The sequence below is a fragment of the Danio rerio genome, chromosome 2 (genome assembly GCF_049306965.1).
Source record: "Danio rerio strain Tuebingen ecotype United States chromosome 2, GRCz12tu, whole genome shotgun sequence".
Taxonomy (NCBI): domain Eukaryota; kingdom Metazoa; phylum Chordata; class Actinopteri; order Cypriniformes; family Danionidae; genus Danio; species Danio rerio.
The window spans coordinates 59,272,672-59,285,983 of record NC_133177.1 but is presented as its reverse complement, the minus strand read 5'-3'; the positions used below and the strand labels follow the sequence as shown (position 1 = coordinate 59,285,983).

The window sequence follows — 13,312 nt, the reverse complement described above, 5'->3', positions numbered from 1 at the left end:
CGATTTTTAACATACTTAAATTGTTTTGATGATGGACAAAACCCTTTTTTCATCTTTGACCCACATACATATATGCATTTAAACACAGTTGCCAGTATATATATAGAAATCTCATTATATTAATCATCAAGCTGTATGTGTGTGTTATAGTCCAGTGTGTAAGAGACACCGCCCCGCTCTGGCTTGTTTAACATCTAAATCATGTAAAGGCCAGAGTGTAAACTTGAGATGCACTATTTCCTCATGCTATCCCACAAACCCCTGCAGTTTTACCTTTCTCTCTGCACTTTGATTCGCTCCTCGTCGAATCTGCAGAAAGAAGAGAAGACACACACTCTGTTCTCACACTGTCGCATTACAAACACTGTGCATTTCTGAAACACAACCGCTTCAGCGCAAGCAAATCCACCAGTGTGTAGATTGTGTTCATAATATTTTGAGTATGCAGGTTGTGTAATATGTACACTTGAAGACAAAATGATTTTTGTCAAACATTTCTCACGTTTATCAGAGAAGATTATTTCAACACAATTTTAAAAGATATTTAAAATGCTTCTAGCTAATTTATTTTCTCTTTGCCATGATGACAGCATATAATATTTCACTACATGTTTTGCAGGTATTCAGCTTAAAGTGACATTTTACTGGGTTAATTAGGCAAGTTATTTGACAGAGTTTTTTTTTCTGTAGCCAATCCTAAAAAGAATAATTTCCTAAGAGGGCTAACAATTTGGACCATAATTTTTTTTTTCAAAAGGGTAAAAATGCTTTTATTCCAGCCAAATGAAATGAAATAAGACTTTCTTAATAAAGTATTTTAGGAAATACCATGATGAATACTGTTAAACATCATTTGGGAAATATTTTTAAAAGAATCAATCATCCCAGGCTCATTCTGAAAACATACCCCTATATACATTTCTGGAGAGCACCAAATACGTGATTTATTTATTTTTTTTGCAGATTTTTTTTTCATAAATCCATTAGAGACCACCATGTAGGCTTTTTCTGATCTCAAATTACATTCACGCATGCTGTCCTTGTGTAAATTCACCATAGGCCGCTGTCGACTGACTGACCAACCCTCCTCCTTCCCTAAACCAAACCAAAAGTGTTTTCAAAAGCACCGATTGACCCGCCCACCCTGTCCCCTAAACCCAACCAATAGTGTTTTCAAAAGCACCGATTGACCCGCCTACCCCCTCTCCCCTAAACCAAACCAAAAGTGTTTTTAAAAGCAACTGACCCGCCCACCACCTTCCATAAACCCAACCAATAGTGTTTTCAATCGCACAGATTGACTGGCCCACCCCCTCCCTTCAACCCAACCAATAGTGTTTTCAAAAGCACCGATTGTCCCGCCCACCCCTCCCCTAAACCCAACCAATATTGTTTTTTTAAAAAACACTGATTGACCCGCCCACCCCCTTCCCTAAACCCATACAATAGTGTTTTCAAAAGCACTGATTAATCCGCCCCCCCCCCCCCCCCCCCCCAAACCAAACCAAAAGTCTTTTTAAAAGCACCGACTCACCCGCCCACCACCTTCCCAAAACCCAACAAATAGTGTTTTCAATAGCACAGATTGATCGGCCCACCCTCTCCACTAAACCCAACCAATAGTGTTTTCAAAAGCACCGATTGACCCACCCACCACCTTCCCAAAACCCAACAAATTGTGTTTTCAAAAGCACAGATTGACCCGCCCACCTCCTCCCCTAAACCCAACCAACAGTGTTTTCAAAAGCACCAATTGAAACGCCCACCACCTTCCCTAAACCCAACTAATAGTGTTTTCAAAAGCAACAATTGACCTAATCACCCACTTCCCTAAACCCAAAACAAAACAGACATACACACACAGTGGGGAAAATAAGTATTGAACATGTCAACATATTTCTAAAGGTGCCGTTGATTTGAAATTGTCCGCGGATGTTGTTAAAAACCAAAGAAATCCATATTTGCAAAGAAAACAATCTAATTAGTTTACAAATGAAGTTCTGCATGTAATGACGCAGGAGAAAAAGTATTGAACACATGAAGAAACGGAGGTGTAGAAAGGCATTGAAAGCCCAGACAGCAGCTGAAATCTCTCAGTAGTTCCTCAGCAACCCTCTGCCCTTCCTCAGTATAAAATTGAGTATCAGCTGCTTCAGTCCAACATCTACATCAGCAGGAGGATGAAGATGAACCCAGGGTGGACATTTCAGCAAGACAATGATCCAAAACACAGCCAAGGAGACTCTCAGATGCTTTCAGAGAAAGACAATCAAGCTGTAGAATGGCCCAGCCAATCACCTGACTCCAATCCAATAGACAATACAAGATAAAGCTCAGATCTGATATAGACGAGACCCACAGAATCATCAAGATTTAGACATTCTGTTGAAGCCTGAGAGAAACTCACACCTGAGCAATGCATGAGACCTCATTCTCCATATGAGAGGCGGTTTTAAGCTGCAACACCAAAAAACACTTTATATAAAGTATTAAAAATGTTTCAGTAGTTCAGCGCTTTCTCCTTCTGTCATTCCATTGTTATCACACAGAACTCCTTCTTTTGTTTTGTTTTATTTTTATGTTTGTATTGTTTGGGTTTTTACCAAAATCTGCTTCAATCCCATGTCAACAGCTCCTTTAGAAATATTACTGCCAGGAAAAAAACATGACATGTTCAATACTCATTTTCTGCACTGTATAGCTATTTGGTAACACATTACTTGAAGGGCTGTTTATGACAGATTTATGGCAAGTTTTGTTGCCTTGGTGTCGTCAAGTTGTCATGACAAAGACTAAAATAAAGTTGTGGCGTATTTGTTTATGTCAAGTTGTCATAACAAACAATGTCAACTTTGCATTTAAAATGACATAACTGACCGAACGACACTTAACGACGGTTGTTATAAGCATGCACAAAATCTCATTTACATTAATTGATTATAAAGGTTTAATGACAGTCTTATAAAGTAAAGTGTTACCAAATAGATTTTAGTTTAATGTTTCAAAACTATCTACTTCATCATTCTAAGTAAAAATATTCCAGATTTTTTATTTATTTATAGATAATTAACTTGCAATGTAGTCTGAATTCAGGGTATCATAATACAATTTTCAATAATTCAATTCAGTTTTGAAGAAGAATCATCTTCTCATGGCACATGTATGTGTTGGTACAACAACAACAACAACAACAACAACAACAACAACAACAAAACACTTACAGCTGAAGTCAAAATTATTCGCCCTCCTTTGAATTAATTGTTCTTTTTTTATATATTTTCCAAATATTGTTTAACAAAGCAAGACATTTATAATAGTATTTCATATAATTTTCTTTCTTCTGGAGAAAGTTTTATTTGTTTTATTTTAGCTAGAATAAAATTTGTGAATTTTATTTAAACCATTTTTTAATAACAATAATAATAATAATAATAATAATAATAATAATTATTATTATTATTACAACTACTACTACTACTACTTTAACGACTACTACTACTACAATGTCTAAAACTATTGATACTACTACAACAACTTCTACTACTACTGATACTACTACTTCAACATCTACCACTACTGATACTACGACAATGACTACTACTATTACAATATGTACTACTACTACAATGTCTACAACTACTGATACTACTACAACAACAACGTCTACCACTACTGATACTACTACAACAACAACAACGTCTACCACTACTGATACTACTACAACAACGTCTACCACTACTGATACTATTACAATGACTACTACTATCACAATATCTTCTCCTACTACAACGTCTACTACTACTGATACTACTACAACAACTACTGTTACTACAACAACTACTACTACTTAAACAGCTACAACCTATTACTACACCACTACTATTACAATGACTACTACTACTACAACTATTACTTCTTTAACCATTTTAAGGTCAATATTATTAGCTCCCATAAGCAATATTTGTGTTAGATAGTCTAATTGAGCTAACTTGCCTAATTCACCTAGTTAAGCCTTTAAATGTCACAAAGTATCTTAATAAAAAAAAAAACTAGTCAAACATTATGTAATGCCATCATGGCAAAGACAAAATAAATCAGTTATTAGAATTTAGTTATTAAAACTATTATGTTTAGAAATGTGTAGAAAAAAAACTAGAGAAAAATCTTTTCTCCGGTTAACACAAATTGTGGGGTGAATAATAATAATTCAGGCGGGCAAATAATTCAGATTTCAACTGTATGTTTTGGTACATCTGTGTGTGTGTGTGTGCCTGTGCTCCTCCTGCTGGTGAAGTTGACTTACTGCAAAACACACTCGGGTATCTGCACATGCTCCATAGGAACAATCTGAGCCAGCTCCTGCAGACTCTGCACATAACGGATCTTATCCATGAACTTCACACTGCAGAGAGGAAAGATTAAAAACACCTTCAACAAAGCACCAGAGCTGTTTACACCGGCAGTCAGACTCAGAAGCATATTACAAAGATTTCTGAAGGATCACGTGACACTTAAAGGGTCACGAAACACCAAAACACAATTTTTGAGCTGTTGACAGTCATATATGTGTCCCACACTGCTAAAAACACTATTAGGACACCTATATTTCACTAAAAAGTGTAAATTGGTTGTTTTTGCGTTATTTCAAGCAAATTTGTACTTCCTGTTTGAAACGAATTTTTGAAGCTGCGTCACGGTCATGACATAATAGCCTGTATTCCAGCGTGCAGACTGGACGTCTGTGCCAGAGTGTGTCTTATTACGTCTTACAGTGTGATGCATTAATGCATGAGTAAGGCTTGGGTCAAACCAATCAGCGCGCTCTATTGTGCTACTTCATTAATATTCATTATTGTCACCGTGTTTACACCACAAAGACGCCACGTTGTGTTGGCAAAACAAGCGTGAAGTGTTGCTTTTATAGTTTGCTGCCATTAAGTTTCGTTTTCATTTTCTCTCTGTGAGAGCTTATCTGGATCACGTGTGGATTAACAGTGTACGCGACGCTCGACAACAATAACTTACGTGTCTAAGGAGGAACATTGTTTACCTGAGAGCTGTTCTCATCTGCAAACGCTGAAATCTGGATTTGCTTGTAGTCTCCTCTTAATAAAGACGCGGCTCTAGTTGCTGGTGATTGTCCTGTCTCTACAGATTTGGTGAGCGACCAGTGCTCTTTGTTTATTCAGTTTGTTCGTATCGAATTAAGTCAACTATTGCACTGAGTGCAGAAATGTTAGCACCGCATTTTGTGACCGGAATAACACACGCGGCTTTCTGACGCTACCTGCCGTGTGCATGTAAGTTTCTGGGAAATGCAGAGTTTTTTTTCTCTCATTCGCCGTGCGGTATCAAACATTGCATGAAAAATACACGCTTGCAGCAGTTCCTCGAATCAAATATCTCGTTTGTCGCGAGAGACATGAATGAATTCCCTGAATGAAAGAGCCAAACTGCAGTTAAAGTCCAACATTTAATAATTTGGCAAATAATTCGACTACAGATGTCCCTGTAGGTTAAACACAGTCACTTTCTCCTGTCTGTGTGGGTGTGTATTTTGACTCTGAAACTCGCGCGTGCACAAAAAGACACTCCCACACCATCCCACTTTAGTTCCTCCGACACTCCCCCCTAAACAGAGCTGGACACGCCCACTTTTCTGACTTTTTCCAAAGTAGAGGTGTGAAAACACCCTGCTGAAACGAGGGGGTTTCATGGCCCTTTAAGACTAATGATCACAGGAGTAAATTACATGTTAGATCTACAAATTCTAATTATATCTTGCATTTATCTTATTGTAAAAAAAATCACACTCCTGATCTTTGGGGTCGTTAAAATCAGAAACAATAAACAGACATTTGTAGAAGTGGCACTCTTCCAACAAACCAAAAAATGAATACATTTGGTTCTGCATGGTGGCTCAGTGGTCAGCACTGTCGCCTCACAGCAAGAAAGGTCGCTGGTTCGAGTCCTTGCTGGGCCAGTTGCCTATTCTGTGTGGAGTTTGTATGTTCTTGTGTTGGCGTGGGTTTCGTCCGGGTGCTCCGGTTTCCCCCACAGTCCAAACCAGGGGCGGAGTGGCCATCTGGCAATTCTGGCAAATGCCAGAAGGGCTGGACCATCTTTTAAATGTGGGCCGGTCAGCTATTTTTAAATTTTTTTTTTCATATGTATTGTTTATTAAATGTAGGCAGCTTTTATCTCTTGCGAGATGTGAATATTATGATGATGATGGTGATAATAGTAAGAATAATAGTAAATGTTAAGGATTGGCTCAATCGGCAACAACCGGCTGGTTTCGAGATGGGCCGACCCAATCTGAGGTTACGCAGACGTAATCAAAATCTGACAAGAATGTCAAACAAACAGTAAGTGCAACACAAGCTAATTGTCAGAGATAGACCATAAAAAGGGAAAGGCAGTCAAGTCAGACATTGCCAAATACATAAAAGTTACTAAACTAGTCTCGAAATGGGGCAGTGCAGTGGCGTAGGTAGTGTAGTAGTAGGTAGTGCTGTCACCTCACAGCAAGAAAGTCGCTGGTTTGAGCCTCATCTGAGTCAGTTGGTGTTTCTGTGTGGAGTTTGCATGTTCGTGTGGGTTTCCTTCTGGTTTCCTTCACAAGGCCAAACACATGCTATAGGTGAATTGGGTAGGCCAATTGGGAATTGGGTAACCCAGTACTGGGTTGCAGCTTTGAAGGCATCCACTGTAAAACATATGCTAGATAAGTTGGCGATTCCCAGATTAATAAAGGGACTAAGCCGAAAAGAAAATGAATGACATAATTGCATGTAATGGGTTGTTTTTGTTCCAGTCACATACATTAAATGTTTAAATATCTCTTAAATAGGTACTGCTTACATAATTTTACCATCTGTACACCAATATAGGTAGTGAATGTGCGTGTCCTTGGGTGGGGCTGTGTCGGTGTGGTAATGTGGGCTGGTGTGGCTACAATGCCAGGGCTGATTTTTAGTCCCAGTCCGCTTCTGGTCCAAACACATGCGCTATAGGGGAATTGGATGAACTAAATTGGCTGTAGTGTGTGTGTGTGTGTGTGTGTGTGTGTGTGTGTGTGTGTGTGTGTGTGTGTGTGTGTGTGTGTGTGTGTGTGTGTGTTTTTGGGTGTTTCTCAGTACTGGGCTGTGGTTGGAAGGACATCCACTGTGTAAAACATATGCTGGATAAGTTGGCGGTTCATTCTGCTGTGGCGACCCCAGATTAATAAAGGGACTAAGCCAAAAAGAAAATGAATAAAGTTAAATCCAGTGGTGGAAAGAGTACACTTTCTAGATCTACACATTTGAATCATATCTCTGTAGACCCCCTTAGAAAATGAACAAAATATATCATTAATATAAGAAACAAAATCACATAACTTTAGTTCAGTCTTCAGAGGAAAAGTCATTTTTATTGCTATAATTATGATTTCTGTATAGATATTAATCCAACCTAAAAGAAAACTTGAAAACAATCCTAAGTTTGTCAAATAGCAAATAGTGGAGCTCTGCAGCCATCTACTGGTGAAAAGGATGATATTAGACTTTAGATTAGGGAACAAAAACACTAAACCATATCAAATTATCCATATTATCCTAGTGAATTTTACATTAAAACCTGTTTTTGTATAATATATATTCATTCATTCATTTTCTTGTCGGCTTAGTCCCTTTATTAATCCGAGGTCGCCACAGCGGAATGAACCGCCAACTTATCCAGCAAGTTTTAACGCAGCGGATGCCCTTCCAGCCGCAACCCATCTCTGGAAATCATCCACACACACACATTCACACACACACTCATACACTACGGACAATTTAGCCTACCCAATTCACCTGCACCGCATCCGCATGTCTTTGGACTGTGGGGGAAACCGGAGCACCCGGACGAAACCCACGCGAAGGCAGGGAGAACATGCAAACTCCACACAGAAACGCCAACTAAGCCGAGGCTCGAACCAGCGACCCTCTTGCTGTGAGGCGACAGCACTACCTACTGCGCCACTGCCTCTTATAATATATATATTTTAAAAATATATATTATATATATATATATATATATATATATATATATATATATATATATATATATATATATATATATAATGACTTCTGTATGAGTGATGACACAACTACTGTACATATAAGCACCCATATGCTGTATTTGTGCTCATAAAGACACCCACGTTGGCTTTTTCTACATTAAAATGTTACTATATTGTATTTTAAAACAACTGCATTGTCCAATTGACTTTTAAAATTTTTTTTTTACAAACATTCAAATGTTGTATTTCGCACAACAAAAGCAGTGCATTGCTTCAGTAGGCTTCTTCTACATTCAGACACATTCATATGTTATGTTTTGAACAGCAGAGCAATTAGAGATGCAACATTATAGACACTGGTTGTACCATTATATAGTCTGAAGAATAATGATAGTTTTACGGTTATCACGGCTAATGTAAATTCAAGCTTTATATTAGGGAAGTAGCTATTTAGATTAACTGTTGTTATCATCTGCGTTCATGCATGCATAATCATTTTAATAATAACTCGCCTATCATATCTTTTGTTTGCATTGCACTGAAAGGCACGCACAACTTACCATGAGATGTTTTGTACTATGTGCACTTGGAAAGATGGAAGTGCGTTGCTCCGCTTTTGCACGCGTAATGTCATTCTTACATTAGAAATAACAATCTTGCAAGCGGAAAAGACAAGATATAGGAACGGTCACTGCTATAGTTAATCCGGTACTCTCATGCGTAGTAGTCCTGGTGTACATATTTGGAACATTAAACAAGCGCAAAGTTGGCAACTTGTCATAACTTTTCCGCGCAACAGAAATGCGGCTTAGAGAAGCCTTTACGATTAATTAACTGTGACGAATTAAAGCGCAGTTAATAGTGAAATCAGCTAATTGTTGCATCCCTATTAATGATTACAGTGCATAGTACAAAAGGCATTTTCTACAAAACATGTCCAAATGTTTTCGGCTGCCCGCACCACTCACTTATGGTGACTATGATATGCGCAGCCTCTGCAGCCGCCTTGTATTGAACAGACGCACGGTGCTTCATAACTATAGCTGCCGTTTTTCAACTGAACTAAATTTATTTTTGATGTCTTGTCACAGTATTTGGAGGGCCGTAACAAACTGCCCCGGGGGCCGGGTTTGGCCCGCGGGCCGGCAATTGAGTAGCCCTGATTTACACTATTAACAAACCATTAACTAGGACTTTTAGCTTAATAAACTACTAATTAAGTGCTTACTAATAGCTATTAAGATAGTAGCTGGGTTTAGGTATTGGCTAGGATTAGGGATGTGAAGAGGTCGTACTGTACTTTATAAGTGCTAATAAACAGTTATCTTAATAATAAAAAGATAAAAAGCCAGTAGTAAATACTGTGAATGGTCACTTCAACTAAAGTGTTACCAAAAATACATAAATAAAATATATACACTACATTTGAATTTGCCAGGGGTATGAATAATTTCGGGATTGACTGTACATATTTAAATCAACCCAAAGCTGCACAAATGTAGAGTAGAAACATTTGTTGACCAAGTGAAATTACTTTTATTTAAAAAAAAAAATTATATTTTGGTTGTCTGGGGTCCCCAAAGAGCATGGGTAAATCTGAATGATTGCAGTATTTGTCTCCCAGTGTCCTGTATACAGTCTATGTGATTATGATAATACACATTTGCTGTTGTCTTACTTGACGAATGGCCGTGAGATTGCCAGAACGGTGCGGATGAACCAGGTAGGATGTGCAATGATCAGACATTTCAGATTCTTCCTTAACCTGGAGGATCACAGAATAAAGAAACTCAATCTCAATGTCATCACCTTAATACAATAATTGTCAAATTCCATACCAAAAACAATTTCTTGGGTCCAGAGTTAAATAAATCCCTATTAATTACCAATGACATCATTCAAATTGTATTTAATATAAAGGTGACCTATTATGCCCCTTTTTGCAAGATGTAATATATATATATATATATATCTCTGATGTGTCTAGAGTGTGTGTGTGACGCTTCAGCTTAAAATATCACACAAAAAATATCTGCCCCTTTTAGCCTTGAATTCTAATTTTGGTGTTTTGGTGACTGTTGCTTTAAATTCAACTGAGATTGAGCTCTTTTCAAAAGAGGTCGGAGCTACAAATGCCTGTGTGTCAGTATAGTGGCAGATTCAAAAACAAGACTGACATCCTATGCTAATGAGAGAGAAATGGTCACCAGTGGGCGGGGCTTTCCCCCTTTGATGACACATAAAAAGTGATAATGTCAATCAAAGTGTTTCTGCAGACTGTTTTAATCAAGTCTGAAAATAAAAAACGAGAATTAATGCACTTTTACCATTAGAAGCTGCTTATATTCACACACTGCTGACTGTTTAAACCCTGTATAAAAGTGATTTTTGCATAATAGGCGTCCTTTAATGAAGAATCAGCTCTGTCTCAGTGTTGCTTATGCATTTGTGTGTGTGTGTGTGTGTACGTGTTTTAGTGACATATCAGGACACAAATCTGTATAATGACATGGGTATAAATACACAGGTATTACAAAAAGGAGGTGAAATATGAGAACATTGGTGACGTCCTCATTTTTCAAAAAGCTTATAAATCCCACAGGATGAGTTTAATCAGAGAGTAAAGCTGCAGTCTCCTGTGATGGTTGTGTTTAGGGGTGGGGTGGGATGAGAGCAATTCAATATATGGTTTGAACAGTATAAAATGAATGGAAACCTATGTAATGTACCCACTTTTCACAAAAACAAACGCGTGTGTGTGTGTGTGTGTGTGTGTGTGTGTGTGTGTGTGTGTGTGTGTGTGTGTGTGTGTGTGCGTTTGTACCGTCTTTCGATCATCTGGTAGCATCTCTTTAACCAGCTGATGCCTGGCATTCTCCTGCGCGGCGTGGCTCCATTCAGATAGATGATCATATAGTCCTCAGCAACCAGCGCCTCCAAACTACTGATCACATACCTGCACACATACAGTAATACAACTCAAAATAAAGACGAGCAATTCCATGCAAATGTCAACCATGAGTATTTTTACCGTAATTGTCATAATTATATTTACATTTTTTTGTGTAGGCTTGTGTTTTACAGTACTGCAAAAACATTCAAAACTGTCTCAGTCAATGCTTTCAAACAATTACATTTGATTTTGTGAAATTGGCATTAGTGTGACTTTAGTACAGGGGTGGCCAACCCTGTTCCTGGAGAGCCACCCTCCTGCAGATTTCAGTTGCTACCCATATCAAACACACCTGAACCAATTAATTAGGACCTGAACACCACGTGATAATTACAGGCAGGTGTGTTTGATATGGGTTGCAACTGAAATCTGCAGGAAGGTGGCTCTCTTACTGTCGCCTCTCAGCAAGAAGGTCGCTGGTTTGAGTCCCAGCTGGAGCAGTTGACATTTCTGTGTGGAGGGTGCTCTGGTTTCCCCCACAGTCCAAACACATGCGCTATAGGGGAATCGGGGAATAGGGCTATAGTGTATGAATGTGTGTGTGTGTGTGTGAATGAGTGTGTATGGGTGTTTCCCAGTACTGAATTGCAGCTGGAAGGGCATCCGCTCGGTGAAACATAAGCTGGAACAGTTGGCGGTTCATTCCACTGTGGCGACCCCTGATAAATAAAGAACTAAGCCGAAGGAAAATGAATTAATTAATTATTATGTTTTTAAAGGTATCTTTGTTCACTTCCGGCCTCTTCAAGACACATTAGTCTGTGTTATTTGAGTGTAAATGCTCAGCACACTGCTTTACTTTGGCTACATAAATAAACTGTTGTGTTTGTGTCTTACAGGAAGAGATTCTCCATGATGTAGTTGTAGTCTGCGCAGCCGCTGTCAGGCAGGTAACAGGCCGCAAACACAATGATGGCGTTCAGTCCTTCACCATAATAACCTGTCAACACAAGAGAGTTGGCGGGACTGAAAGTCAAGGTCAATATGTTCATTTATCCCTTTCTGTTTCTATACAAATGACCTTGGATTTTATATATACAGCTGAATTCTAACTTGATTTTTTTCAACACATTTCTAATCATGATAGTTTTAATAACTCATTTCCTAATAACTGATTTATTTTTTCTTTGCCATGATGACAGTAAATAATATTTGACTAGATAGTCTTCAAGATACTAGTATTCAGCGTAAAGTGACATTTAAAGGCCTAACTGGGTTAATTAGGGTAACTAGGCAGGTTAGGGTAATTAGGCAAGTTATTGTATAACGATGGTTTTTTTCTGTAGACTATCGAGAAAAAAATTGCTTAAAGGTGCTGATAATTTTGTCCTTAAAATGGTGTTTAAAAAATTAAAAACTGCTTTTATTCAAGCTGAAATAAAACAAATAAGACTTTCTCCAAAAGAGAAAATATTATCAGACATACTGTGAAAATTTCCTTGCTCTGTTAATCATCATTTGGGAAATATTTAAAAAAGAAAAGAAAAAAACTCAAAGGGGCGGCAAATAATTCTGACTTCAACTGTATATATGCGCATGTATGTGTGTACAACTTTTGTTTCTGCTTATTTGATTGTTTTTCAATGTTTTAATGTTTAATTAATAAGTTTAAATTATGCATGCTGCATTTCTCTCTCTCATTATACAAGAGCATATTGGATGAAAATTGTTAAAGGGGTGGTCCCGAATGTAATTTTAAGGCTTGGTTGTGTTTATAAGATGCACAGCAATGTGTGCTCATGTTTCACTTGAAGAAAATCACATATATATTATTTCATATATAATACTTTGATTATATACAGCTACTCTGCTAATATATTTCCTAGTTCCTCTGAAAGGCCCGCCCTCTATTGACTTTGATTGGTTATCTATCATAATGTGCTGTGATTCGCAAATCGGCTCCACGTCACGCCCTACAAGCATGCACTTTTCTGCTGTGTAAACAGTCAGTCAACCTCATGCCCGCTCTCTAAAATAACATCAGACAAATGTCTGTAACAAGTGAAAATGGGGTGCGGCTCCTGTAAGAGAGATCGCCATTGTGTGTGCCTGTGTGTGTGTGTGTGTGTGTGTATGAACTGTCTGTAGACGCATGTAACAGGAGAAATGTATGTGCGCGGGAATGATTTTTATTTTTCTTTGATGCTCGGATTAAGTTATTTTCTGTAATATACAGTGACATTGTTAAAAAAAGAATAAAGAACGAGATGTGGGATGCGACCTGTGTGAGCCTTGATTGATTTTTCTGCTGCTACATGAGTTAGCTCTACTGTATTTTTTTTAACTCAACACGTTACACGACGTCTTTCACA

General features: G+C 38.1%; 1 protein-coding gene and 1 long non-coding RNA gene across 6 annotated transcripts in view; one reads left to right on the top strand and one right to left on the bottom strand.

The window, feature by feature from the left end:
• atcayb (ATCAY kinesin light chain interacting caytaxin b) overlaps positions 1-13,312 on the bottom strand; it is a 52,714-nt gene that overhangs the window by 18,444 nt on the left and 20,958 nt on the right. For all 4 annotated transcript variants that reach the window (XR_012395114.1, XM_021468311.3, XM_068214906.2 and 1 more), the window contains 5 exons: positions 11,838-11,940; positions 10,872-11,003; positions 9,726-9,812; positions 4,304-4,402; positions 274-309 (listed from right to left, as the gene is read on the bottom strand). Coding sequence is in view for 3 of the 4 variants with exons in the window: in XM_021468311.3 (XP_021323986.2) it covers positions 274-309; positions 4,304-4,402; positions 9,726-9,812; positions 10,872-11,003; positions 11,838-11,940 (457 nt within the window). In the remaining variant the exon portion in view is untranslated. The remainder of the gene's footprint in view (positions 1-273; positions 310-4,303; positions 4,403-9,725; positions 9,813-10,871; positions 11,004-11,837; positions 11,941-13,312) is intronic.
• The window catches only part of LOC137488294 (uncharacterized), a 56,375-nt gene that overhangs the window by 36,697 nt on the left and 6,366 nt on the right, over positions 1-13,312 (top strand). The window contains exon 3 of one of the 2 annotated variants that reach the window (XR_012395151.1): positions 11,840-11,978. This is a non-coding gene — a long non-coding RNA (uncharacterized lncRNA). Of the gene's footprint in view, positions 1-11,839; positions 13,220-13,312 lie in introns of those variants that run through there. The other variant, XR_011007292.2, reaches the window with a different exon arrangement.